The following is a 25871-nucleotide window of genomic DNA, read 5'->3' on the forward strand; positions in this document are numbered from 1 at the left end:
CTTGTCGCTCCTCTGTGGCTGAGACAGGAGGGCCTAGGCCTCAGTAGGTGGCACTGCCTCTGTAACCCCACTCCCTGCCCTCCTTCTCACCACCTGGGTCCTACCACTCTCCCCTGGCCCCTCCCTTGAGAAACACCTGGCTGGGGTCCAGCCCTCCCACTGACGTTTTGTTTCCCTGTGAAGGGGGATCTCGGTGAGGGGTCTGCAGGGGCTGGAACTGGCTAGCCCTTGCCAAGGGGAGGTGCTGAGCTGCTCAGAGGAGAGACAGGGAGGCCCTGGTTTAGCAACCTGGCTCCCAGGAGAAAATTGTGTGGTTCTCACCTGGCTGTCACCTCACGGAGAATTCTGCAGAGTCTGGACCATGGGCGAAGCCACAGAAGTGCAGTCGGGCAGAGAGGAGACAAGGAGGCAGGCCCACGGGAGACAGGAGGGGTGGGATGTGGAATCGGAGTTGAAAACAGAGAGAGGCAAGGAGATTAGAACACAGAGCAAACGAAGGAACAAGGAAGAGAGACAAGGAAGTGTGACACGTGTTGACATGGACCAAGAGGCAAAATAAAACCAGGCAAAGAGGGAAGCCATCAGAGGAGGGAGAAAGACGGAGACAGCATGGGAGGACACAGAAAGCGAGATGATGGGTGCAGGAGAGACAGGCAGATAGGAGAGGAAAAGAGTTTCTGCTTTTTCCATTGGAACCTCCTCTCTGTCAGGGGGAACTTCCCAGGCCTGGAGAAAGGCAGTTCCAGCAGCGCCCTTGGGCCCCTGACTGACCTGTGCCCCATTCCCCGTGAAGCCAGAGTCCCTCAAGGTGGCAGCTCTGGGGGGTGGGCCGCAGAGCCCCCCAAGCCCCCTCTTACCTGATTCAAAGGAGTGTCTGTCTGTCCTTGCAGCCCTCTCTTTTTATATCCCACTGCCCCCACCCCCTTCCTAAATTTGGAGTCCTTCCGGAGGGACCCTCCCTCCCACCTCTCTCCTCTGCTAGCTCCTCCTCCCTTGATCCTTTGGCTCTGGAGGTGACAGAAGGACAACTGGGCCTCAATATTTGCCCATGAAAGGTCTGTTGCCCCAGGCCCTCTGGCTCCAGGGCCTTTTTTTAGTCTTTGGGCACATGCTTCCCCTCCAAAGGACTGATGGGCAGATAGTGGGAAGACAGGACCTTCTCACACCTCTTCCCCCGCCCTACCAGGCCCTTACCTTGGTTATTTTTAACCTGAAGGGTGAGTTGAGCACACTGGGTGAGGGTCACCTTCTCCTACAGGCCAGATGCTTGTCCCCTGCCCCCCAACCACAGGCTCCCCCCATCTTTCTCACCCTCTCCTTTCCACTCGGGCCTGTCCTCACACCGCCCCAGGCCGGGAGCATCACCGGCTCTCTGCCCTGGAGTCCTACAGTGCTGGGGCCTGGGAGCTGGAGCCAGGATGCCCAAGGAGGGGTCTACTGCTCCGCCCCATGACTTCTGTGTGCCCTCTCTCAGCACAAAGGCTGTGCCCTATTTCCTTCTGGTCCCCAAGTTTTCATGCGGGTGTCCTCCCAGGAAACAGGCTTTGCTGCCTTGGGGGACACACCTGGAGCCCCCCAGCCCCTCCCCTGATGCTCCTGATACAGGGCCCACCCTCCGACGTCTCAAACGGGGTGTGGGGGGTCTCCCTTATGCCACCACAGCTCCTCTGCACGCAGACCCGCACTCCAGTGCCCTGACATAGGGACCTGACCGCCACACATCCACACCCTTCTTAGCCATATACATGAAGATTTTTCGCTTGTAAACTTAAGCTTGCAAATGTTCCTACTTGCTGTTGTGCACACTGATACATTTGCGCACCCATATTTGCACATGTAAGCTTTTATCCTCCCACTGCTCCTGGTGGGGGTATAAGGGGATGGGGAGAGGCAGGAGGCATTAATCCCTGGAAACTGAGGGAAGAGGGTGGGGTGGGGGCTGCTCCCTTCCACCTCTCCGGACTGCCAGAGACTACAGGTGCTGCTGAGGCTGGCCGGGGCCTGGCTGGAGCCTGGCAGGCCTGGGGATTTACACCAGTTGGGCCCTAGGCTCTGCGTTGCCTGGGGTGAGGGTGGGGGTGGAGCTCTGCAGGCCCAGGTAGAACTCTGGTGCCCCTTCCAACCCTCCTGAGGCTCATACTCACATGCCCTTCTCCATGGTGTCCCTGAGTGCCCCTGGCCCGAGAGGCCCCTCCCCAGCCTCCACAGATGCCACCTCTCAGAGGCCGTAGGTGTCAGGTCTTCAGCAGCCGTGCCTGTTATGACTAAGTGGACATTGTGTTCAGGAAACAAAGCCAGCCTCTCCTGCTCTGGCTTTCCCCCACACCCTCACACCCAGGAACACTCTCCCAGCCCCCAACCCCATCCACTGTCACCTCTCAATATAGCTCTAGAGTGTGGAGGTGGGTAGGACAGACAGGGGTCAGCTTCTCTGGATAGGAGAGCTTTCCATGAAATATCTGACTCCTCTCCCAAGGTCCCCAACTCCCGGACCCTCCACAGCCTCGTTATTGGACTTAGAAACACACATCTGTGTCCAGAGGACTCGTATCTTGTATCCAGTGTCCTGTGAGTCAACTCCACATCCCCATCTCCTGTAGGTGCACATGTCAAATCGTTACCCTCAGGGGATGCAGGCCACCTGTCCCCAGCTCTAGGTCACTTGAGGCCCCATTGTGTAAGCTGGGGGGTTAGCCCATGGCTCAGTGCGTCACTGCCTGGTCCCCATTGCCCTGGGGACATGATAAGGGGCTGAGAACACCAGGTCAGGCTGGGTCAGGTCCAGGTGACAAAGACAAGGCTTTGTCCTCAGGAAACCCTGTGCTGGAAGCAGGCCAGGCTCAGTGTATGTGAGAAGGGGGTGGGGTGGGGGTGGCAGGCCGTTCTCACTGTCTCCTATGTAAGGAAGGGGCGGGAAGGGGCTAACTTGGTTCCAGGGCTCTGCCCCCTCTGTGGTCTGGTTTGCCCTCCTCTTCCTTCCCTAGGCCCCTTCCACTCCCCTGGTTCTCACATCCAAACCTGCTCTCCATTCTCCTTCAGCCGCCTCCTGAGCAGCTCTTCATTCTGCCAGAAGCTCCGAGTTCGAGGGCACGGGATGGAGACTCCTGTCACAGGTGAGGGGACGAGGAGGTAGGGCCAGGCTCCTTGGCATTAGTCTCTCTGCCTGGTTCCCTGAATTTCTCTCTGTCTTTGTGTTTGATCACCCTTTTCCTCTGCCTGGTTCCCTTTCTCAAAGTCGGATCTGGCCTCCGCCGTGTTTCTGCCCATCTCAGGGTCTGACCTGTCTGCTTTTCCTGAGTCTCTGCCTTCGTTAAGCCTGACTTCTGCTTGCCCTCTGCCTGTCTCGTCTCTGCCTCCACGTCTTGCTCCAGGATCTCCATTGATCTCTAAATCTCACTGTTCTCAGCTTTCCTGATTTTCCTTGCCTCTAAAGGTGACCCCTAATTCTTTCTGTCGTCTGGGATCACGCCCCTCAGCTCTTCCAGCTCCTCTATCCAAGGCTGACCCTCCTTTTTCTCTCCCGCCCCCTCTCGGCACCCTCCCTCCTGTGGCCCAGCTGCCATTCCCCTCACACCCCTGTCCCTGCTCTCTCAGCATCCGGGTCCTGCTGTCTTCTGCTTTGGGAGCTTAGATTCTCTGGGTGTCCCCTGCATCCCCCTTTTCAAGGGTGTCCCTCACTCTTCTCTACTGACCTCCTCATTGCTCTCCAAGTCCTTCCTAGGAAGAGTGGCCCGAGGGTGGGAGGATGGGGAGAGGTGGGAGGGCCTGTGGGTCTTTTCTTCTCACTTCCTGTATCTTTTCTCTTTGCTGGTTTCGCTGGCCCTGGCCCCAGTTTCTTGTGCTCTCTCCCTTTCTTTCCACTTTTCAGGTCCTTCCTTTCCCTTTCCCGCTCTCCCTTCTCCTCCTGTGATCAGACACTGGCATCCCTGTTCCTGGGCTGGGCCGTGCCCTCCCTCTGACTGTGGCATTCAGAGCTCCTGGGTCAGAGTCAGGGATGGAGCAGGAGCTTGGCTGGGAGTGGTGTGCGTGGTGGGGCTGGGGAGATTCAGTCCAGGGTTGAACCAAGGCTTCAGGCGTCTCCGCAGCAGGCTGACAGCCCCTTGCCTCCTGAGCCCCGGCCCTCTGTGGCCCACAGTCCCAGGCCTTTGCTGAGCAGCCCAGGTGAGGCGGTGACTCTAGGGCTCTGGGCTTGTTTAGTTGGACTGGGGCTTCTTCTTCCTCCCAGCCCTCCATCGACCCATCCCCTCCTTTCCCCAGAGTCCTGCTCAAATATGACTCTCCCCAGTCCCCCGTCTGCCTGCCTCCCCTTGAAATGGCCTGCCACAGACAGGCCAAAGGTCCCCCATCCTCCAGCAAGTCCAGAGAAGGAGGGTCTTGCAAACGGAGGTTATAGTGGGAAGAAATGAAGAAGAAGAAAGGAGCCCCCTGGATGGAGGGGGATGAGGAGAAGATGAAGGTGGCTGAGGCACAGTTCTCTTAGGTGGGGAGAGGAGCCTTGGCCTCTGGGGGTGGTTAGAGGTAGCGGTGGCTGTGGTCTGGAAGGGGAGTGGGCTATAGCTGTGAGTTTCTGTGCCCTCTCTGAGACCTGCCTTGATTGGGGCTTGGGGGTCATTACCCTGCTTGCCCAAGCCAGTCACGCCCCACAGGGTACTCCTACACACTCAACCGGGTGTTGTCGGGGCAGGTGGTGGGGTAGGAGTGATCAGAGCTGGGACGTATGTCCATAGCAGATGGGCTCCCGTGCTCTAGGGGAGTCTGAAGGATTTCCCTAAGTCTCCTTGACCTTGAGTGTCCCTGAGCCAGGGAGAGGGTTGGGGTGAGGGGTGTCCGCTGTGAGGAGGAGGGTAAGGGGAGCACAGGCGCGGCTGCCCCGGGGACGCCCAGAGCTGCATAGGCTCCCCGGGGGGCCTCCGTCCCCGACTCTGTACACCCTACACCCCCCTCCCTGTGTCCATGTCCCTGTGTCTGGCAGGCAGTGAGGAAGAAGAGTACGGAGGCAGGATCTCACTTCGAGGAAAATTGCTTTATTCTGTGTCCTCTAAAAGGGCTGCTGCATAGGGTCCAGGACGGGGCTCTGGTGGCACCTTAGGGCTGAGCAGATCAGGAAGTGGTGGCAAAGCTACTCCTCATTCAAGCCCTTTAGAAAGAAAACAAAGTCCAACTTAGCTCTGGAAAGGTGGGTGTTGGGTAGGGATGAGCACAGAAAACAAAGGGGAGATGGGGCACTTGGTGGGGTGGGGACCACTGTGTGGGCCGGCAGGGGCCCCCGTGGTGGTGGGAGATGTATCTAGGGATAGGTGAGGAGGGCCAGTTCTGGAGGGTAGGGCTCTGGGGTCAGCCAGAGGGAGCTGTGTGGGTGAGGACAGGGGTGTTCTGGGATGTGCACTGTCGATTTGCATTACAAGGTTGTAGGCGAGAACTAGGTGAAGGGGAAGTGGAGACAAGCAGTTGGGGGAAATTGGAGCATGTTGAGTGTATATGAAATGGGGTCTTCTTATGGTTGCTGACCACCCTAAGGCTGGGTTTGCAAAGTCACTGAAAGTGAGAGCTGGAAGAATCAGAAATCACAGAGGACTGAACACCTTGCCCTCTAGGGCCTTGTGGTTCAGTGGTGGGGGATGAATGAAGAAGAGGTATCCTTGTGTGGGGGGCTGAGTCTGGGCACTGATGTGTGGGGGGTGTTGCCATGGGGGACACTAACAAGGAAGGCCTGGGAGTGGGAGTGGGGACCCACCTTGGTGCCGATGTCACGGCTCTTGGCCCGCAGCTTGTTGACCTGGGACTCGGCGATGTCCGCCCGCTCCTCTGCCTCATCCAGTTCGTGCTGCACCTTGCGGAACTTGGACAGGTTGGTGTTGGCCTGCTCCTCCTGCAGGGGTTCAGGGGTGGGAGGATGAGGTGAGAGGAGGCCCGGGGTCAGCCTCCCAGCCTGGGGGACAGTCTCCCTTTGCCCCTCCTCCAGGCCCTGTCCCCACCAAGGTCACTCACCGCCTCCTCGGCCTGGCGCTTGTAGGCCTTGACCTTCAGCTGCAGCTTGTCCACCAGGTCCTGCAGCCGCAGCAGGTTCTTCCTGTCTTCCTCCGTCTGGGGGTCAGGGGTGGTCAGAAGGGAGGACAGCACAGTTGTAGGAGGCATGCCGTGTCCCTCTACTTGTCATTTTAACCCTGAATGTAATATCCTGACCCAATTCCACTTTCTGATCCTCACCAATTTCTCATTTCCCTTCTCCAAAGTATAAGTATTTATTTTAAATAGATTTTTTTTAGACTTTTAGAGAGAGAGAGGAAGGGAAAAGAGAGAAACATCAATGTGAGAGTGTAACATTGATCCTCTGCCTACTACATGGCCCCCGGATGTGCCCTTGACTGGGAATCAAACCTACAACCTTTTGGTGCATGGGATGATGCCCAACCAACTGAGCCACACTGGCCAGGGCAAAAGTATAAGTATTTTTAATGGCTTTTGACAGGAAAGGGTCTAGGGAGCTGATTGGACTTTCTAAAATTTGCATAACGTTGTGTGTGTGTGCTTTTTCTGGGGAGCAGGCCCTTAGAGGTCCTGGGTCCCCATGGAGGACAGACCCCACAGTTCTAGAACCCAGCAGGGGCCAGCACTGACTCTGGGGCTGCAGGCATGATGGGACCTCTCGGGCTGCAGGGAAATGACAAGGCCTTGATTGAGATTAAGGACAAAGGTGCACACAGGGATGGTGACTTTCTGGATTGGACAAAAACAAACTCTAATTGAGAGTCTGATTCTAGAAAAAAACATGTAAAGCTATAGTCTACACCTTGTGACTGAAAAGTTTTGCAATTTGTTTGAATGACTTTGGTATATTTTTGGTGTATTTGGGTGGTGATGGTGCCAGGACAAAGCTTGGCCACATACGTGCTTTCTGGTGACCTGTGTGGGGAGAGCTGTGTCTGGAGCTCTGTGTGTGGCCCCAGGGGCGGGCTGAGGGTGCATGCTGAGCTCTCAGCCAGGAGTCTCAGACTGACTTCTGAGCCAGGGGACTCTCTGGGCAGGACAGGGATCAGCGATGTGGAAGTGGGCATCCAGGGGTTGCGCTCCCACCCTTTCCCTGGAAGAGGCTCACAGAGAACACTTCATTCCTCTCAATGGCTTGTCACCGTGGCTTCAAGCCATGGTGCAGAGGGCCGGGCCCCAGAGCATCCACCAGTCGCACCTGGTAGGTGAGCTCCTTGATGCGCCGCTCGCTCTTCCTCATGCCCTTGACGGACTCCGCGTTGCGCTTCTGCTCGGCCTCCAGCTCGTTCTCCAGCTCCCGCACCCGGGCCTCCAGCTTCTGCAGCTGCTTCTTGCCCCCCTTGAGGGCGATCTGCTCAGCCTCGTCCAGCCGGTGCTGCAGGTCCTTAATGGTCTGCTCCATGTTCTTCTTCATGCGCTCCAGGTGGGCGCTGGTGTCCTGCTCCTTCTTCAGCTCCTCCGCCATCATGGCGGCCTGTGGGCAGGAGACAGGTGATAGGTGGTCTGGCTGAGTCCTCACATACTCACCGCCTAGCAAGGAGACCCTGGCCTGGAGCAGGCGGGTGGGGTGGGAGCACTTACGTCTGTGATGGCCTTCTTGGCCTTCTCCTCCGCGTTCCTGCACTCCTGCACCGCCTCCTCCACTTCGGTCTGAAGCTGAGACAGGTCTGCATCCATCTTCTTCTTCTGGTTGATGAGGCTGGTGTTCTGAGGGTCGGGGCAGGCAGAGGATGAAAAGCACTAAGCACCCATGACTGGCTCCCAAACCTCACCTCTGGATCCTGCAGCCAGTGCTTTCCCCAGGAATGCCCAGGGGAGCCGTTCACCTGGGAGTGCAGCAGCTGCACCCGCTCGCTCGTCTCGATCAGCTCCTGCTCGGCCAGCTTCCGCGACCTCTCCGTCTGCTCCACCACGGCCCGCAGCTCCTCCAGCTCGGCCTGCAGCAGGTTGTTGCGCCGCTCCACGATGGCGATGTTCTCCTTCAGGTCATCGTTGGCCCGGACCGCGTCGTCCAGCTGGATCTGGGTGTCCTGTGGATCAGGAGCATGGGCATGAGAGAGGGCGCTGGCTTCTGGGCCCAACAGAAGGGTGTTACACCGAACTGGATGCCAGTGGAGAGCCCCTCAAGGTGGCTCAGGAGGAGCCTGTGGTTGTCTCTGCAGCGGTGCTGGGGCAGGAGGGATCTGGAGCTATAATGGGAGACCACCACCCAACTCGGCCATGTGGCGGCCATCTCTTCTCTGGGCAGCTGACTTCCTGCTTCCAAGAGTCTCCATGTACCTTCAGCAAGCTGTGGAGGCTCTTGACTTGCTTCTGGGCCTCGGCAGCCACGCGGTTGGCATGGCTGAGCTGGATCTCCATCTCGTTGAGGTCGCCCTCCATCTTCTTCTTCACACGCAGGGCCTCGTTGCGGCTGCGCGTCTCCGCGTCCAGGGAGGTCTGCAGTGACTCCACCACCCGCAGGTGGTTGCGCTTGGCCTGCTCCATCTCCTCGTCCTTCTCAGCCAGCTTCCGCTCGATCTCGGCCTTGATCTGGTTGAACTCCAGCTGGGCCCGGAGGATCTTGCCCTCCTCGTGCTCCAGGGAGGCCTGGGAAGGGGTCGGGGAGAGAGGGTCTGAGGCTCAGGGCATGGGCAGGGCAGGAGTCTGTTCATGAGTCATGGATAAATGTGAATTTAAGAGTGGTGTAAGCGGTTCAGTCAAAGAAGCAGAAGGAGGAAGAAGAAAAGAGAATTTAAAAGAAAAAAAAAATAAGTCTAATAGAAGGCGATTCAGGCCTCACAGGGAGAGCTAGCAGTGAAGACAAAGAAGAAAGTGAAGAGAAAGGTGTTGCCAGGGAAACAGATGCAATCAGGCGCAAAATGTGAAAATCCCAAAGAGGGAGGCAGAGTGGAAACAGGAATCTTTTCTAAGATGTAATCGGTAAAATGTTTGTGCGAAAGGAACTATATTTGTTGAGTGCCTACTATGTGCCTGGCACTGTTCTCGGCTCTGAGGACGGAAGAGTAGAAAAAAATCAGACAAGAGGGGGAATGAGAACAGGGGCCACAGCCTAGAGCTCTCCACCTGCCCCCACCCCACCCTCCACACACATACCTCAGCCTCCTCCAGGGCCGACTGCAGCTCCATCTTCTCAGCCTCCAGCTGCTTGCGGATCTTCTCCAGCTCATGGATACTCTTTCCACTGGATCCCAACTGCTCAGTCAGGTCAGAGATCTCCTCTGGGGGAGAGGCCGAACAACTCAGTTGGGGGCTGCCCTGGTGCATGGGGAAGGCATGCCTCTTGGAGGCCCTATGTGGTGCCACAAGTGGGCATTCTTCCACCCCTCCCTGGTGGTCTCGTGCCCCAGCGCACCCTGAAGGTTCTTGTTTTCCCTCTTGAAGGTCTCCAGGTGCTCCAGGGACTCCTCATAGGCATTCTTGAGCTTGAAGAGCTCGGTGCTGAGAGAGCGCGCCTCCTTCTGCGAGGACTCCAGCTCCGACTGCGACTCCTCATACTTCTGCTTCCATTCAGCCAGGATCTGCGGGGACAGGGTTGGGGCTCACCCGTAGCCCCCTGCCCCACCCCCAGGGGCTGCCCAGGCCCCATGCCTGGGCTCAGCCCCCAAGGAGGATGTTCCTGGCCTCATATGATGCCAGTAGCCTGCTCCGTCCCCTGGCTGTGGCCCCCACCAGGGCCCACCTTGTCAAAGTTCCTCTGCTTCTTGTCCAGGGCCGCTGCGGCCGCATTGGAGCGCTCCACGTCCACCATCAGGTCCTCGATCTCGTTCTGTAGCCGGTGCTTGGTCTTCTCCAGGGAGGAGCACTTGGCATTGACGGCCTCCACGGCCTCCTCAGCATCCTGCAGCCGCTGGGCCAGCTTCTTCCTGCCTCGGGAGGTGGGGTGGTGGGTGGTGGGAGAGGGTGGGAAGGGTGGAGGGTGTGGATTTGGACAAGAGGAAATGACATGAGTCTTCTGGAAAACAGTCACTGAAAACTCAGAAGTGAGTGGGAGAAGCCTGAGGATGGGCCCCGGAGCGTGGAGCACTAGGCAGGCGGAGAGTCTTGGCGCCAGGGTGTGAGGACCCACAGCACCCAGGAGGGCCTTCTGGGAGTCACCCCTCTAACCCTGGGCCAGCCTTTGGGCTGCAGACATGGAGGGTACATGAGCTTCTGCAGACCACCCCACTTCTCCCACCGCAGCACCCTGCCCCAGATGGGAGCACTCTGCCCTCAGACAAACCTTTTGTTCGTCTTATATTCGGATGAGAAACATAACGCGAGCAAAAAGCTTCCCTGAGAGGAGAAGGAGATGGGGCCAGGGCAGGGTCCTCCTGTGTTGTCAAAACCTAGCTCAGCATCCATCCCCTGTGCCCAGTCTACCGAGGTTCCAGCTGCGCTGTGTCCTGCCTACAAAGGGGCCCAGCCAGAGGCCTGCTGCTGGGGACTCACTTGGCCTCCTCGAGCTCCTCAGTCCTCTGGATGGCGTCTGTCTCATACTTGGTCCTCCACTGGGCCACCTCCGAGTTGGCCTTGGACAGGACGCGCTGTAGCTCTGCCTTGGCCTCTGTCTCCTCCTCATACTGCTCCCGGAGCAGGTCGCAGTCATGCCGGGCCGACTGCAGTGCGTGGGCCAGGGCATTCTTCGCCTGGGGAGGGGCACCAGGAGGTGGGCTCAGCTTTCTGCATAATGCAACACCACCCCTTGCCTCCTCATCCTATTTTCAACAGCTTTCCCCAGGGCTCACCTCTCTCTGAATCCTCAGTGGACCTGGAACGGTTTACTGAACACTAATAAGAAAGTATGCTCATGCAGCACGGCTCCATTTACAAAAGGCTTCATGCCCATCACCCCTGTTCCCCTCACTGCAGCAGGCATTATCATCCTCACCCCCATTTTGAGGGGAAGAGAAAGGCTTAGAGAGGTTAGGTGAGTTCCCCAAGATCCCCAAGCACTAAGAGGCAGCTTAGAATTTGAGCCCTGGCCTTTTTTTAAAAGTCATATTCGTTCCCCTTTTTCATGAGTTCATCAGAATGCTAAAAATAGGCTCTAGTGAGTGACAGGGGACCAAGTGGCCCAAGTGTAGGCCTCACCTTAACCTCCTCCTCCAGCTGCCGCTTGAGGTCCTCCAGCTGCTGGGTGTAGGTGAGCTTCCCTCGGGTCAGCTGGGAGATCAGCGCCTCCTTCTCATCCAGCTGTCGGGACAGCTCGCCTGGAAAGGCACCGAGGCACACTCGACTCTTGAAAGCCAGGTGCTCCTCTCTCCCCCAACCCCCTCTAACCTTAGGGTCCATTCTCTGGAGAGGTACGTGTGTGTCTACTCAGTGCTGGGATGGTGCTCACCATTCTCAGTTTGCAGTTTGGCCCGCTGGCTGGTGAGATCGTTGACAGAACGCTGGGTTTCCTCGGCTCTGCTCCGGTGCTCATTCATCTGGTCTTCCAAGGTCCGGCACATTTTCTCCAGGTTAGCCTGAGATAGGAAGGAAAGTCATAGGATGTTTGTAGGGGACACTGAAAAGGGTGTAAAGGGAGCAATTAAAGGAGAAGGAAAAGGCGCTCTGGCCAGTATGGCTAGGTTGGTTGAGTGAGCATCATCCTGTGCGCCAAAGGTTTGCCTGTTCGATTCCTGGTCAGGGCACATGCCTGGGCTGTGGGCTTGATCTCTGGTAGAGGGCATGCAGGGGGCAGCCAACTGATATGTTGCTTTCACATCAATGTTTCTCTCTCTCCCTCTCCGTTCCTCTCTCTCTAAAAACCAATTTTAAAAATCTTCCAAAAAAAAAAAAGAAAGAAGAAGGAAAGCATGGAAGAAAGAAGAGGATCAGAGAACTGGGTAGAATAAGGAAAGTGGGAAACATAGGCATCAAAGAAGAGAGAAGACATGGGCAGAATGTGGAGGCGGGTGGAGGGAATTGGAGGAGGGGAGAGGCTAAGCACAGGCCCACCTTGGCCTTGATGATCTGCTCCATGTTGGAGGTGACGTCATCCAGCTCCAGCTTGAACTCGCTCTTCTCCTTCTCCAGCTTCTGCTTCACACGCTGCAGGTTGTCGATCTGCTCGCCCAGCTCAGCCACGCTGTCGGCATGCTTCTTGCGCAGGGTTGCTGCCGTGGCCTCGTGCTGCAGTGTGGCCTCCTCCAGGTCCCGCCTCATCTTCTGGAACTCAGCCTCACGCTTCTTGTTCATCTCGATCTGCACAGACGTGGCCCCGCCGGCCTCTTCCAGCCGCTCGCTGATCTCCTCCAGCTCCCGGGAGAGGTCTGAGCGCAGCTTCTCTACCTTGGCTCGGGCGGTGCGCTCGGCCTCCAGCTCCTCCTCCAGCTCCTCGATGCGCGCCTGGGCCCGGACACAGAGGGCTCAGACTCACCACCGGAACCCTCCACTGGGGCCCCTCCCCCAGCTCCAGAGGACTCCTGGCCTGTCTGGACCAGCAAATCAGTTTACTTCTACCAGTGGAAGTGTGGAAAGAAAAGGATCTGGGGGAGATGGTTAGGCAGCCAAGTTAGCCTTCCTTTAGGCCAGAACATCATAGAGTCTCTTTACTGAAAGGACAGTGGTTGAAGCTTGCTCTTAAAGAGGGACTAAAAGATCTGTATTCTAGGGTCAGTTGAATCAGTTTAGTGGGAAAAATAACAAAAGTTAGAGTGAGAGAGCCATGTTTGTCTGACCAGACAACAAAGACCTAACAGTACGTGCTCTAGAAATAAGAACCGAAGTCACAGACCATCAGGGCTGAAGGGACCTTAAAAGCTACCAGGTAACAGGGAGAACATGGAGACCCAGAGACCTGGAGTGGGCTCCCCCATGGTCATTAGCTAATTCAGAACTGAAATAGCCAAGGTTTCTGTCCCCCTGACCTGTGAGTTTTCCAAGGTCTCTTCCTATGTCACCCAGCCCCTCACGGAGGTTTCCGTGGGGGAACTAGGATAGCTCAGTGTCTCCCTTCACGGACCTATCGCAAACACCTGTGATGCTGGGGAGAGGACAACCTGGAGGAGAGGTTGGGAAGCTGAGAACCAGCCCAGGGGGTCCAGTGTCCACCCTGGGCACCCAAGACTTTACCTGAAGCTCTTTGAGCTTCTTCTGCAGCTGACTGCCCAGGGCCTGCTCATCCTCAATCTTTGCATTAAGGGCGTTCAGCTCAAAGTCCTTCCTGTGGGGAAGGAGGGAGACTGAGGCAAGGGAGGCTGTTTAGGCTCCAGGAGGGCCCACCCTTGGTTGGAAATGGTAATAAAACAAACGAACAGCAGAATTTCATCAGAAAAACAGCTTCCAGGGCTGATGGAGGTCCACCTGCTGAGGGATCGAAGTCCAACAGGAAATGTGGGGGAAGAACACTGCAGGAGGAGTGCCGGGACATGGGCTCTGAGGGACTCCCCCTCTTTGGTCTGTAAAATGAGGGGGTCGGACTAGATTGTTTCAAAGGCTCCTTTTAACTCCAGTGGTCTTTAATTCTGTCACTCTTGCTTTGAATTTGACTAATCTTTCAGATCGTTTGTTTCCTCTTTGGTAAACTGGGGCTAAAAATGCCATCCTTTAAAGGTGATTCGAATATCAGTGGGATCATATACTGACTCACTCATTCAGCACTGTGCCTGGGAAGTGTGGAGACGCCTGGGCAGCCGGAGCCCAGTGAGGATGCGGATCATGATTCTCAGAGCCTTTCCAAGTCCTGACCCTAAAGCACCATGGGGTCCTCGATTATCCAGATATGTTCTACAGGCTCACTGTTTACCAGTTGGAGAGGGGAACTACACATTCTGAGAGGATTTGCAGTAAGAATTAGAACCACAAGTTCATCAGAACAAAGAAATGGCCCAGGGCCTGCACGCGAGTGTGATGTCTGACCCATTTCTCTGTGGCTCTCCAGACTCTCTGCGAAGGACCTAAAAGAACTTTCTTGAGAGGCTTGTGTGTGGAGCCTCCCTCTGTGTTAACAGCTGGTCCCCAAAAAGACTTGTGTATACAGGAGGTGATCTGTTATTTTTCATCCCTTTTAAGTGCCCAATAGAAAAAAAGGGCTTGAGGGATTCAAGTTAGACTCTTTGCCAGGGAGGACTGCCAGCCCTGATGTGCATGCACCTCTAGGGGAAGAACACACTCTTTCTGGAAGCTTTGACCACAGTTTTTCACCCACTTATTGGAGCTGCGTGAGGTAGTTGCCTCTGAGGATGAAGGTCTTAGGTGCTGGGCTGGGGAGGAAAAAAGGCAGCAGGGAGGGAAACACGCTACTTTTTCAGCCGCTCATCCAGCTGCTGCTTGGCGTTCTCCAGGTCCATGATGCTCTCCTGGGTCAGCTTCAGGTCGCCCTCCAGCTTCCGCTTTGCTCGCTCCAGGTCCATGCGCACCTTCTTCTCCTGCTCCAGGGACCCTTCCAGCTGGTGGAGAGAAGGACCAGCATGCCGCATGAAGACAAGCATCCTGACTTGGTGATTTGAAACCTCGGTCACTCTGGGGTTGGGGGATCCCAAGAGATGTCCAGGACTTTGGAAAGCTTCCCCGGTGTGGGCCAAAGGTTACCAGGGAGCTATGAGACTGCCTAACATGTAGGGATGCTCAGTAACTGATAAGTGATTGAATGAATGACTGTGAGATAAAACTCCAAACTACATTCATTCATTCTGCATACTGTAAGCACATACTGGGTTTCAGGAGCCATGCTAAGCACTACAGAAACAAAACTGAATAAATTCAAGTTTCTGCCTAAAGGCAGCTCACAGTCTTATGGCTGAGACAGATACTTCAATAATGATAAGACAGGGTGAAAAATGACTCAATAGAGATAAGCACAAAGAATGATCACCAAGGACCAGATCCTGCCTAAAATATTAGAAGTCCAAAGATCCTCTTTGAAGAGCCTCACAAAATTCCCAGAGAAATGTATCTTGTTCTTATGAAATAATCCTCTAAATCCTGTGGTTGAAGGTAGAAATATATAGGCTTGACCTTAAATTGAAATAGGGAAGCCCATCTCTATTGTTGATGATATCATGAGATGATCTAAATAACTCACATTAGATTATCCTTCCCCTTTTCTGTTCCCTAGCTACCTTCTAGAAAGGTTTCAGGAAAGGGAGCACTCCCCAGTACCTCTACACACACACACACACACACACACACACGAGCACAGAGGGACATGCTGTATCTAAGCTGTGACAATCTACTCACATCGTCCACCTGCTGCTCCAGTTTGACCTTGGCCTTGGTCAGTGTGTTGACCTTGTCCTCCTCAGCCTGAAGGTCATCCAGGGCCTGCTGGTGGGCCTCTTGCAGAGCTTTCTTCTCCTTGGTCAGCTTGGCAATAATCTCATCCAGCCCAGCCATCTCCTCTGTCAGGTTCTTCACCTGTCAAACAAGAACCCCATCTCTTTTAAGGTCAAAGATCACCAGCCTGGAGACATCTATGAAGATCTCCAATGTCAAGGACCACACTGCTATCAGGATCCCCTGAGTGGCCTAGTGTTGGTTAAGGTTACTGTGGACTTTGAATCCTGTGGAGACCTGGGCTGGAACCAGAGGGAGCTGCCCTTACCTTGTTCTCTGTTGCATGCTTCTCCTTCTCCACCTTGGCCAGTGTCAGCTCCAGGTCATCAATGTCCCTTTTGAGCTCAGAGCACTCATCTTCCAGCTTGCGCTTCTTGGCAGTGAGCTCAGCGTTCATCTCCTCCTCATCCTCCAACCTCTCGTTTATCTCCTTCACCTTGGCCTCCAGCTGGATCTTGTTCTTGATCAGCTGGTCACAGCGCTCCTCTGCGTCAGCTAGGTTGTCTTGTTCCTGAGGGTGAGGCATAGAGGGGAGGCTGTTCAGTGGGTGGGCTCTTTGCTGTGGCAGGTGGAAGTGGGTGCAGCTCAGCCTTCACTACAGGAAGAGAGCTCCAGGGTATCCCCCACTGAGAAGAACCTCAGAAGGATGGGGAGGGGAAGAATTTTAGGGCAATGTGATGGGAGCTTTGGGGGATGGGAACAGAGGGAAGGAAACCAGAAGTCTCTTTATCTGGCCCTTTTCCTCTGGCCCTCTTCCTCTGGTCTCCTCTATTGAAAGGAGGAAACTACATAAATGTGTATACTTTATATATTTACAATGTAGTGAGATGGGCAGCTTTATTTCCTGTTTAGGGATGAGGACATTGAGATTCAAAGGTAATGCACGGTTCACCCAAGGTCACAAAATTATTGAGCCGTGGATCCAGGATGAACCCAGGTGGAAAGGCATGTTTTAAAAGTTAATTCTTGTCTCCCTTCCTTTTCCTTCTCTCGAGGGACCTCTTTGGAGACCTTTGGAAGTGTTGGTTCCAGAATGTTCTGCCTGTGAGGGGACAAGATGGCGAGCCTCTGGGTGGCGAGGTGCAGGGTGTAGTCAGAGCTGGTGGAAACAAAAGGGGCCCAGAGCCTCACCGCCTGCACTTGGAGCTGTAGGTCGTTCTTCTCCTGCAGCAGGGACACCATCTTCTCCTCCAGCTCCTTGCGACGAGCCTCCGACTTCTCCAGAGCCTCTTTGAGGCGCCCAAACTCCTCTTTCATGGTGGCCATCTCCTTCTCTGTCTCTGCGCTCTTCAGCAGAGGCTTGATCTTGAAGTACAGCTTCATCCAGGGCCAGTTCTTGACCCCCATGAAGGCCCGAATGTTCCACTGGATTATCAGCAGGGAGTCTCTGCAGGGGTCCAGCGAGAGGGGTGGTGAGAGATTCCTCCGCCCTCCTTCCTGTTCTGAGGCCCTGACTCCTAGGCCCTTTCCTTTATCCATTCTGTTCTCTGACCATGAGGCCCACCCTCTGTTTCTATGAGACACTCCTGCCAGTCTCATTGTTTAAAGATCCAGTGAGCTCTTCCTCCTGACATTGCGCCTGAACCCTGGGCCTAAGGCTGGCACCCTCCTTTTGAGGTCCCTCACCTGCGTTCCAACAGCTTCTTGAACTCCATTCTGGAGAGCACACCGCGGGACTGGGCTTGGATGCGAGTGATGATGCGGCTCAGTTTCTCATCTCGCATCTCCTCCAGCAGCCCCAGCAGCCCCGCCTTGAAGAACACCTGCAGGCAAGGGGGAGAGTCAAGGGGGTCGAAGCCTCAGAGAAGGGTATCCAGGATGGATGAAGAGGGTGGGAGACCCTGGCTGAGCTCCCAGGGAACCCATCACCTTCTCATCCAAGACCTGGAAGTGAAATGTGAAAGACGAAACAGGAAGAAGCCTACAGGAAGCTGGGAATCTGGGTCTGCCTTTCAAACTCCCAGCTGCCCCACTCCACAGGGCTGCACTCCCCGCAGTTCCCCCCATGGAGCGCTAGACTCACCTTGGTGTGGCCAAACTTGTACTGGTTGTGGTCAATGTCCAAGGAGCCCAGCAGCTTCTCTGCTCCTTTTCTGCTGTCAATGAACTGTCCTTCGGGGATGGCCGCTGGGTTCAGGATGCGATACCTAGGAGGGAGGTGCCCAGAGTCACCTATGACTGCACTGGTCTGCTCTGCCCACAGAATTGGGGGGCCACCTGCAGACTCCCCTTCCCATGAAGGCCACCCGGGCTCCCCCCGTTCCCTGTACCCACCTCTGCCGGAAGTCCCCGTAGAGAATGCGGTTGGGGAAGCCCTTCCTGCAGATGCGGATGCCCTCCAGCACGCCATTGCAGCGCAGCTGGTGCATGACCAGCGGGTTGTCTATCACCCCTGTGGCAGTGGGGAGGGGAGAGGAGTGTGTGGGGAGAGCACTGGACTAAGAGCCAAGTGTCCTGAATTCTGATCCTAGCTCTGCCTCTTATAAGCTGGTCATCTTAGCAGGTCAGCTAATACTGGTCTTTAATTACTTTTCATTTTTCCTAGCTTTTTTTTTTAATCCTCACCCGAGGACATTTTCCATTTTTTGTTCAGATAGAGTGGGAGGAGGGGAGAGAGAGAGAGAGAGACAGAAAGAGAGAGACATCAACGCCAAAGAGACACATCGAGTGGCTGCCACCCACATGACCCAACCAGGGCCGGGGACAAACAGCAACCGATGTACATGCCCTTAGCGGGAACCGAACTCAGGTCTCTCTGGACCACAGGCCGACACTCTAACCACTGAGCCAAACCGGACAGGACTTTCCTAGCTTTTAAGAGTAACCAAAGGCTTTCACATTGTATATATGGTTTATGCCTATTATCATAGGTTATTCAGGGCATATATATCCCATTTTCTAGAGGATAAGAGGGATTAAGCTCAGAGGGGTTAAGGGACTTGACCAAAGTCACTAAGTTGATCAGAACAAAGTCAAGTCTTAAACCCAGGCCTCTGCACCTCCATCTCCTTATCAGTCGGGAAGGGATAAATGATCCTTATATATCCCATTGGGGGATGTAAGCACTCGTGAGGTGATGTCCATCAGAGAGCCTTACACATTACCCTGAGTCGCACATTCCACAGGTAAGGAAGCACTGGGGTGGGGGATGGTCTGCGAGACCTCGTGGGGGACAGGAGGAGAAGAATATGGATTTGGAAAGCACTGTGGTGGGAGATTAGGAGAGGACTTGGAAGGCTCGGTTCTTGGGGCAGTGAATCTCTGGCAGTGAGCTGGTCCAGGTTTGGGGGCTCACCTGGAGACTTGCTCTCATTGGGGATGATGCAGCGCACGAAGTGGGGATGTGTGCTGCGCAAGTTGGTCATCAGCTTGTTCAGATTTTCCTGTGGCCCAAAAAGCACGAGGGAAAAGTAGAGAAGGTGAAAGAAAGAGAAGTAAAAATGGGAGAGGAGAGGAAGAATGGGAAAGACAGAGAATGCAGGGAGCAAAAGAGAATGAAGGAATGCCAGGGAAGGCATGGGAGGAGCGGGAGGATGGAAAGCAGGAGGGAAAGAAAAGAGGTGAGGTGGGAGCTGAGTGAGGGAAGAGGCCAGCAAATGAAGGGGAGAGAACAGAAATGAGGAGACGAGAAGAAGAATGGAAAGGATCACACATGGAATGAGGAGATAGGAAGTGGGAGGAGTCAGGATGAATAAGGCAGGGAAGAAGCCATGCTGGGCTGGGGCTTGGGTCACACACTCACCCTGTGCAGAGCTGACACAGTCTGAAAGGATGAGCCTTTCTTGGCCTTGCCTTTGCTGCTCTTATCAACAGCTGTGAGGAGAGTCACGAAAAGGGGCACAAGTGGGTGTGTGGGGAGACCAGGGCAGGGGTGAAGAGTCACATCCTCTAGTTCACATCCTCGAGGGCATTTGGACTCCAGGGGAGGGTCTTCACTATGGGTGCCTCAGTTTTTCCACCTAATTCTATCTCAGTGAGCCTGTAAACCTTGGGTGCAGCATGACACGGAAGTGATGGGGTGTAACAATTGTCCTGCTTCAGGTCCAGGACAGAAACCCTGTTTCTTAGTCCCCTGGTCCCCAGTCTCTACTCACGTGCATCAGCCCCAGCATAGTTGGCAAACAGGTTGCTGAGCAGCTTGAGGGAGGACTTCTGGTACAAGCCCACCACGGTCTCATTGAGTGGGTCTTTGTTCTTCTGCAGCCAGCCCAGGATGTTGTAGTCCACGGTGCCAGCATAGTGGATCAGGGAGAAGTGAGCTTCCTGCTTCCCCTTGATATTGCGAGGCTTCTGGAAGTTGTTGGACTTGCCCAGGTGGTTGTCATATAGCTTGGCCTTGAAGGTCATGTCCGTGGCCTTGGGGAACATGCACTCCTCCTCCAGGATGGACATGATGCCCATGGGCTGAGGGTGGTGGGGAGAGCACCACTGAGCATGCCTCACACAGACAGAGATAGAGCCTACTCTAGGGTCACTATTTGCCTATGGAAATGCCCCTTTAGGCGTTAAGGTATCAGACTCAGCTCTGAGTACAGTTATCTACTGACTGGTACCTATTCAAGCCTTCCTAAGGTGAAAGACTTTGCTTGATTTCAGAGGGACCTTTGTGAAAGTCTGAGAGTGTGGTTGCTATAGGTGCTTTTCATATTACTCATCACCCAGATCCCTGAGATGGTGGAGTTGAAAATAGGAGCACTCTTACAATTCCCTGTCCTACCCTCAAACTTTCTGCTCCTTGGATGGGTAAGCCAGAGTGGCTAAACACACTGTGTGGGAGGCCATCCTAGTGGTGCCTGTCCTCTGTGTCTCTACTCTCGAGCCGCTGGAAACACAGCTTTCCCAGATGCCACCTTGTCCCAGGTAGCTAAGACAACATAGCGCTCTGGAAACTAGAGCTCCAGATTCTCGTTATCCAGATCCTGTTCCCTGGAAGGGATGGGGCTGCCATTTTGATTGGGGTGTTCATTTGGGTGTGGGTGGAGAGTTCAGGTGGGGCTGAGGCAGCACCTTCTCAATGAGGTCGATGCAGGCCTGCAGGTCCATGCCAAAGTCGATGAACTCCCACTCGATGCCCTCCTTCTTGTACTCCTCCTGCTCCAGCACGAACATGTGGTGGTTGAAGAACTGCTGTAGCTTCTCATTGGTGAAGTTGATGCACAGCTGCTCGAAGCTGTTGAACTGCACGGGGAATAAGGGCGGGGCAGGTCAGGTAGGCAGGTGTCTGAGTGGCTGGTGGGCTCGGCCCAGGGCTGTGTCCAGCCCAGAGAGGGTGTGGCTGGTCTCTGCCCCTGTCAGGGCATGGAGGGAGTACCTCCTGAAGACAAGACGCTGACTGCCTCTGTCACTGCTGAACCTCACTTGCCTTTCCGGCGTCTGCCTTTATGTCTGTCCTGTTGCATATGCCAATGAGTGCGTCATTCTCCCTACTCCCGGGGCTCCCCCACTCACGTCGAAGATCTCAAAGCCAGCGATGTCCAGGACTCCAATGAAATACTGGCGCTGCTGTTTGGTCTCCAGGGTGGCATTGATCCGCATCACCATCCAGTTGAACATCTTCTCGTACACTGACTTGGCCAGTGCCCCGATGGCATATGACACCTGGAAGGTAGGGGAGAGGCTCAGGTGAGCAGAGTCATTGGGAAGAGTGAATTCCAAAGCTCCCACTGCACCGTGCAAGTCCCCACCACCATTTATCTTCTAAAGATGACCCACCTGCTGGACATTCTGCCCCTTGGTGACATACTCGTTGCCCACTTTCACCCGAGGGTGGCACAGCCCCTTGAGCAGGTCAGCTGAGTTCAGCCCCATGAGGTAGGCGGACTTGTCAGCCTCTGGAAGGAAAGGGTAGGTAGCAAAATTGATAAAGAGATGCGTCCTCTGCAGATGCAGCCTTCAGTGACTCCACAGCTGACCTCAGCACTGCAGACTCCCACCTTCGGTGCCATCCGGCTCAGCCTGCTCCTCTCGCTGCTTCTGTTTGAACTTCATGTTTCCAAAGTGCATGATGGCTCCTGTCAGCTTGTAAATGGAGTTCTTCTCCTCTGGAGTGAAGCCCAGCACGTCAAAGGCATTCTGTAAGAGGCCCCATGTTGGTGGACCATGGGAAGGGCAGTATGGCAGCTAAATGAGATCTCTCTTCAGTTGGAGAGAGAACCCTGTGAGTTCTGAGACTTTCTTACCTAGTGGTGACTCCAAAACAGAGATGGGAGGTACCAGCACAGGGTGGAGGGCGGATTGCCCCAGCCCTGGCGTCAGTGGTCACAGCTGTTTTCTGGAGGAGCTCTGGGTTACCCATGCACGTTTCCTACTGGTGTCCCCTTTCTAGGCACCACACCTGCTTCCCTTCCTACACTTCCACATCTGTCCATATCCATTGTTTACTTAGCAGTCTCCCCAGCTCACGGAATCTACATGACCCTCCCCTCCCTCCTTCCCTCAGTGATGCCTTATTTCTTGGCTTGTCTGCTTCTCTGTCCCATGGTTTTCAACCCTCTCTGGCTTGATTGAATGTCAAATACTGGCCAGCCCTGTCTCATCACACTCATATCCCAGCACACCCTGGCCAGAGGGACATGCTGGCCCTCAGGGAAGGCCATACCACTGTGAACAACAAACAGCCAATGTCAGCCCTACTCCTGGGCCAGTAGAATACCCATTTGCTCCTCACTGCCAATACCCTCACCTCTCAACTGAGTCCTTACACACTTACGTCAGTGGCCATGAGCTCCTCGGAGTCATCAATAGAAGCCACAGTGGTCTCTCCTTGGGAGATGAATGCGTAATCATAGGGGTTGTTGGTAATCAGCAGCATGTCTGGAGGAAGAAGACAGTGATGCCTTATTTATTGGCTTGTCTGCTTCTCTGTCCCATAACTTTCAACCCCCTTTGGCTTGATTGAACTTCAAATACTGGCCAGCCCTGTCTCATACCCCCCAGCTACCACTGGGTTGCCTGCCACAGCACGGGGCCTGTAGAAGAGCACATGGCAGGACTTAATGGGGCTCCCCATCCCATAGAACTCAACCTAGCAGTGCCATAACCCAGTGCATGCCAACAAGCAGCCACAAGCAGAAGGGACCAGGTTGTCATGGAGACAGTGGGTCTCATTTGATAGCTCTGACTCACCCAGCAGCTCAGGCTTTTTATTAGACAGGATTTGGTAGAAAATATGATAATCTCTCTCTGATTTCAGCTGGAAAATAACTCTGGATTTTTCCAGAAGGTCTGTGAACAGTAGGGGAGAAGAAAGAGAGAAAGAAAAGGTTGGAATTCAGGTACAAGGAGACAGAAATGAATATACACGTAGCAAGGAAAAAGCAGAGGGCGACAAATAGGAGGAGAAAAAGAGGAGAGAGACTCATACACAGACACACAGAGGTGGAAATGGAGAAAGAGACCCAGGAGGAGAAATATAGTCTCAGAGAAAGACACACAAACCTGCAGACAGAGATGGAGAAAGACTAGAAGGAAGTCTCAGAGAAGAATGGATATACAGACCTAAAGACACAGACACACAGAGACAGAAAAAAGGGAGAGAGACTGAGGCTCAGAGACCCAGAGAGAGACAAAAACAGAGACACAGAGAGAGGTTGAGCTCCAGATGGTTAGAACGAGGGTAATCTCAGATTGAACCCTAGCAGATTCACGGCACTCACAGGTCTCTATGTCCGCAGATGCCAACTTCCCAGTAGCCCCAAAATGGATTCGAATGAATTTTCCCTGGAAAGATGGAGGAGAGTAGTGATGAGCTGAGGGAAAGCTCATATTTGATGCCGTCCCTTGACCAGCCCAAATCCCAAGTCCAAGGTCAGGGACTACTCACAAAGCGGGAGGAGTTGTCATTCCGGACTGTCTTCGCATTGCCAAAGGCCTCCAGGGCCGGGTTGGCCTGGATGATCTGGTCCTCCAGGGTGCCCTGTAGAGGTTAGGAGGATGGCAGGTGAGAGGGTTTCCTTTCCTGTTTGCACTGTGGGCCCTTGGGGGACAACAGGCCTACCTTGCCTGGGTTCTGGTCCTTCTTGCTGCGATCTCCAATGGCAGCAATAACAGCGAAGTACTGAATGACCCTCTTGGTGTTAACGGTCTTCCCGGCCCCAGATTCTCCGCTGTCAGAATATTCGGGGGGCTCATTAGGCAGTGTGCAAACACTGCTTGAGGCCAACAAGCCTCAAGTCAGGAGAAAGTGCCCGGTCCGACGGGACAGTGGGAGCCCTGACGCAGGCAGCTGACAGGTACTAAGCATCCCAAACACATAGCTGTACTCGGACACACCCAGGGGCAGGGGCAGCAACCAGAAAGATGGCACAAGGAAGTTCTGGGTTTGGGCAGGTGGAACCTGGTCTTAGACGGACAAAGTCAAACAGGGGAGATGGGCCTGGGCCGAATTAAATAAGAATGGGTGGGGCTGGAAGAATGGGGAAGAGAAAGATGGAAGAAAATAAAGGGTCGAAGACATGGTGATACTGGGCTTAGGGATAAATGACGAATTGGAAGAGAGCGGGTGAAGCAGAGTGCAGAGGAAAAACGAGAGAGGGAAGGGAGAGAGCAAAGAGAAGGTAAGGGGAAAGGCCAGAGAAGAACGAGGAGCTGGCGTGAAGGTGGAGGGAGCGGTGTGGACTGTGCACAGGGGTGAGGGCCCTGCTGGGGCTGAGGTCAGGGAGACTCTGGAGGAGAACGGGTGGGAGCCACACTCACGTAATCAGGATGGACTGGTTTTCTCTGTCTGTGGGGAGCAAATGGGGAGGGAAAGTCAGGAGCCACACAGGATGCTCTTGTTTGGTGTCCCCCCATCTCCCCACCCCCTGCCCTTCTCCAGGCCCGTCCCATCTGCCAAACCCCTGGGAGGAGGAAGAGCCAGCATGTGTTTCCTCATGTGGGAGCCTTCACTGGGGCCTGTCACCTGTCAGCATGTTCTGATAGGCGTTGTCGGAGATGGAGAAGATGTGTGGCGGCGCCTCGCTCCTCTTCTTGCCCCGGTAGGCGGCCACCACCTCCGCGTTGTACACCGGCAGCCACTTGTAGGGGTTGATGGTGACGCAGAAGAGGCCTGAGTAGGTCTAAGGGTAGAAGAAGAGAAGTGAGTTGCCAGCGGGAGGGTTGGCACTGGAGTCAGAGAGAGATGACAGGACAGGAAGAGGAGAAAAGAAAACCTATGAATACGTGAAAGCTGAGTAGTGCCAGCCCCCGGGGCCTTAGAACTGAACCGAGGATGAAGGGACTACGACGGAGTGCAATACTGCCTGGGCACAAGGAACAGAAACTCTTGTCTCTGGGAGGTCGACATGTGCAGAACGGGCGGCCACCAGATTCAGGGGACGGCACAGGTGGAGCACTCACGTAGATCATCCAGGCCGCGTAGCGCTCCTTGAGGTTGTAGAGCACGGCGGGCTCGTGCAGGAAGGTCAGCATGGCCATGTCCTCGATCTTGTCGAACTTGGGCGGGTTCTGCTGCAACACCTGGTCCTCCTTCACCGTCACCGTCTGCAACAGTCCACACACAGAGCCTACTGTCAGCCTTCCCTCGGCAGAAACAGGAGTCAGACAAATTACTGGATGATGGTGTTCAAGGGAGAAGCAGCCAGGGTCACAGAGAAAATACACTGGATATTGGGAACCAGAAGGGCTCTTTGAAGGATGTGGATCCCTACGTAAAGGAAGGGAAAATCGGACTGTCCTTGGGTCTGTGTGGGGTAGATCCTGGTGGCACCCCTCTGTCCATCCAAGGTGTGGATGGTGTTCAGGGAGGCCTCTCATGCCAGCCCTGCCACCCACCTTGCCACTCTCGGTCTCAGCAGTGACTTTGCCACCCTCTCGAGACACAATCTTGGCCTTGACAAACTCTTCTTTGTCATCAGGTACAAAGACATCCTTCTTGAGGTCAAATGGCCTTGTCTGGGCTTCCAGCCGCTCCTTTTCTGACTTGCGCAGGAAGGGGGCGGCCGCCCCAAATGCTGCCATCTCTGCATCCCCCATGGCTGTGTCTGCAGTGGGCAAGAGAAGGAGCCGGCTGCCCTCGACCCACCCGCCTTGCCCTCCGCTCTTCTCCCTGGACACTCCCCTATAGTGGGAACCCCAGAGCCCAGCACCGTACTCAAGGGTCAGGGGGTCACTGGCAAGTCCCTTGTTCTTTGAGCTTATCCCTTATCCTGACACTGCCTAGCAAATCTGTCAGGCAGAAAGGAGGCTAACTTGTTTTTGTTTTTTTTTAATCCTCACCCGAGGATATGTTTTTATTGATTTTAAAGAGAGAGTAAGGGAGAGAGAGAGGGAGAAAGAAACATCGGTGTAAGAGAGAAATATCAATAGGTTGCCTCCTACATGCACCCTGACTGGGGATTGAACTCACAATCTAAGTATGTGCCCTGACCAGAAATCAAATCTGCAACCTTTTGGTACACGGGATGATGCTCCAACCAACTGAGCCAGCTGGATCAGGGCAAGAAGGGGAGGCTAACTTCTGTTCAGCCTGGGGCTCTCCTGGAAAAGGAAGGAGTGTCCTGGCTTCTCGTGGGAGCAGGAAGTTGACTATATCCATCTCTGACCCTTGTCTTTCCCTGGTTCCCTCACTAGTCACAGGCGAGGACTCCAGGTCACCAGGACATTCCTTCTCCCCAAGGCAAGGCAGAAACTAGAATTCCATC

General features: G+C 54.7%; 1 protein-coding gene across 1 annotated transcript; it reads right to left on the reverse strand.

The window, feature by feature from the left end:
* Nucleotides 1-5007: 5007 nt before the first annotated feature.
* On the reverse strand, nt 5008-25216 carry LOC118640544 (myosin-7). Its single transcript, XM_036277454.1, has 38 exons — nt 25003-25216; nt 24568-24711; nt 24131-24287; nt 23926-23953; nt 23228-23336; nt 23054-23146; nt 22887-22950; nt 22357-22455; nt 21941-22044; nt 21165-21303; nt 20944-21062; nt 20680-20829; nt 20239-20409; nt 19326-19635; nt 18974-19044; nt 18527-18614; nt 17506-17623; nt 17255-17378; nt 16858-16994; nt 16363-16618; nt 15500-15742; nt 15136-15312; nt 14200-14345; nt 13030-13120; nt 11914-12303; nt 11312-11438; nt 11062-11180; nt 10420-10616; nt 9671-9854; nt 9344-9509; nt 9085-9209; nt 8269-8577; nt 7815-8018; nt 7570-7695; nt 7187-7462; nt 5989-6084; nt 5735-5869; nt 5008-5137 (listed from the first exon to the last, which is right to left on the reverse strand). The coding sequence occupies exons 1-38, from the start codon at nt 25201-25203 to the stop codon at nt 5120-5122; spliced, it is 5811 nt and encodes a 1936-aa protein (XP_036133347.1). The 5' UTR covers nt 25204-25216; the 3' UTR covers nt 5008-5119.
* Between the last annotated feature and the right edge of the window lie 655 nt (nt 25217-25871).

Source organism: Molossus molossus, unplaced genomic scaffold (genome assembly GCF_014108415.1).
Source record: "Molossus molossus isolate mMolMol1 unplaced genomic scaffold, mMolMol1.p scaffold_m16_p_1, whole genome shotgun sequence".
Lineage (NCBI taxonomy): Eukaryota > Metazoa > Chordata > Mammalia > Chiroptera > Molossidae > Molossus > Molossus molossus.

Coding starts and splice junctions, on each gene's coding strand:
- LOC118640544 (XM_036277454.1), bottom strand. CDS start 25,203: ATGGGGGATGCAGAGATGGCAGCATTTGGGGCGGCCGCCCCCTTCCTG. Junction 15,313..15,499: donor AGCATGCAACAGAGAACAAG/GTAAGGGCAGCT, acceptor CTTGTTTGACAG/GTGAAGAACCTGACAGAGGA. Junction 9,510..9,670: donor AGCAGAGGAACTTTGACAAG/GTGGGCCCTGGT, acceptor CTGTCCCCGCAG/ATCCTGGCTGAATGGAAGCA.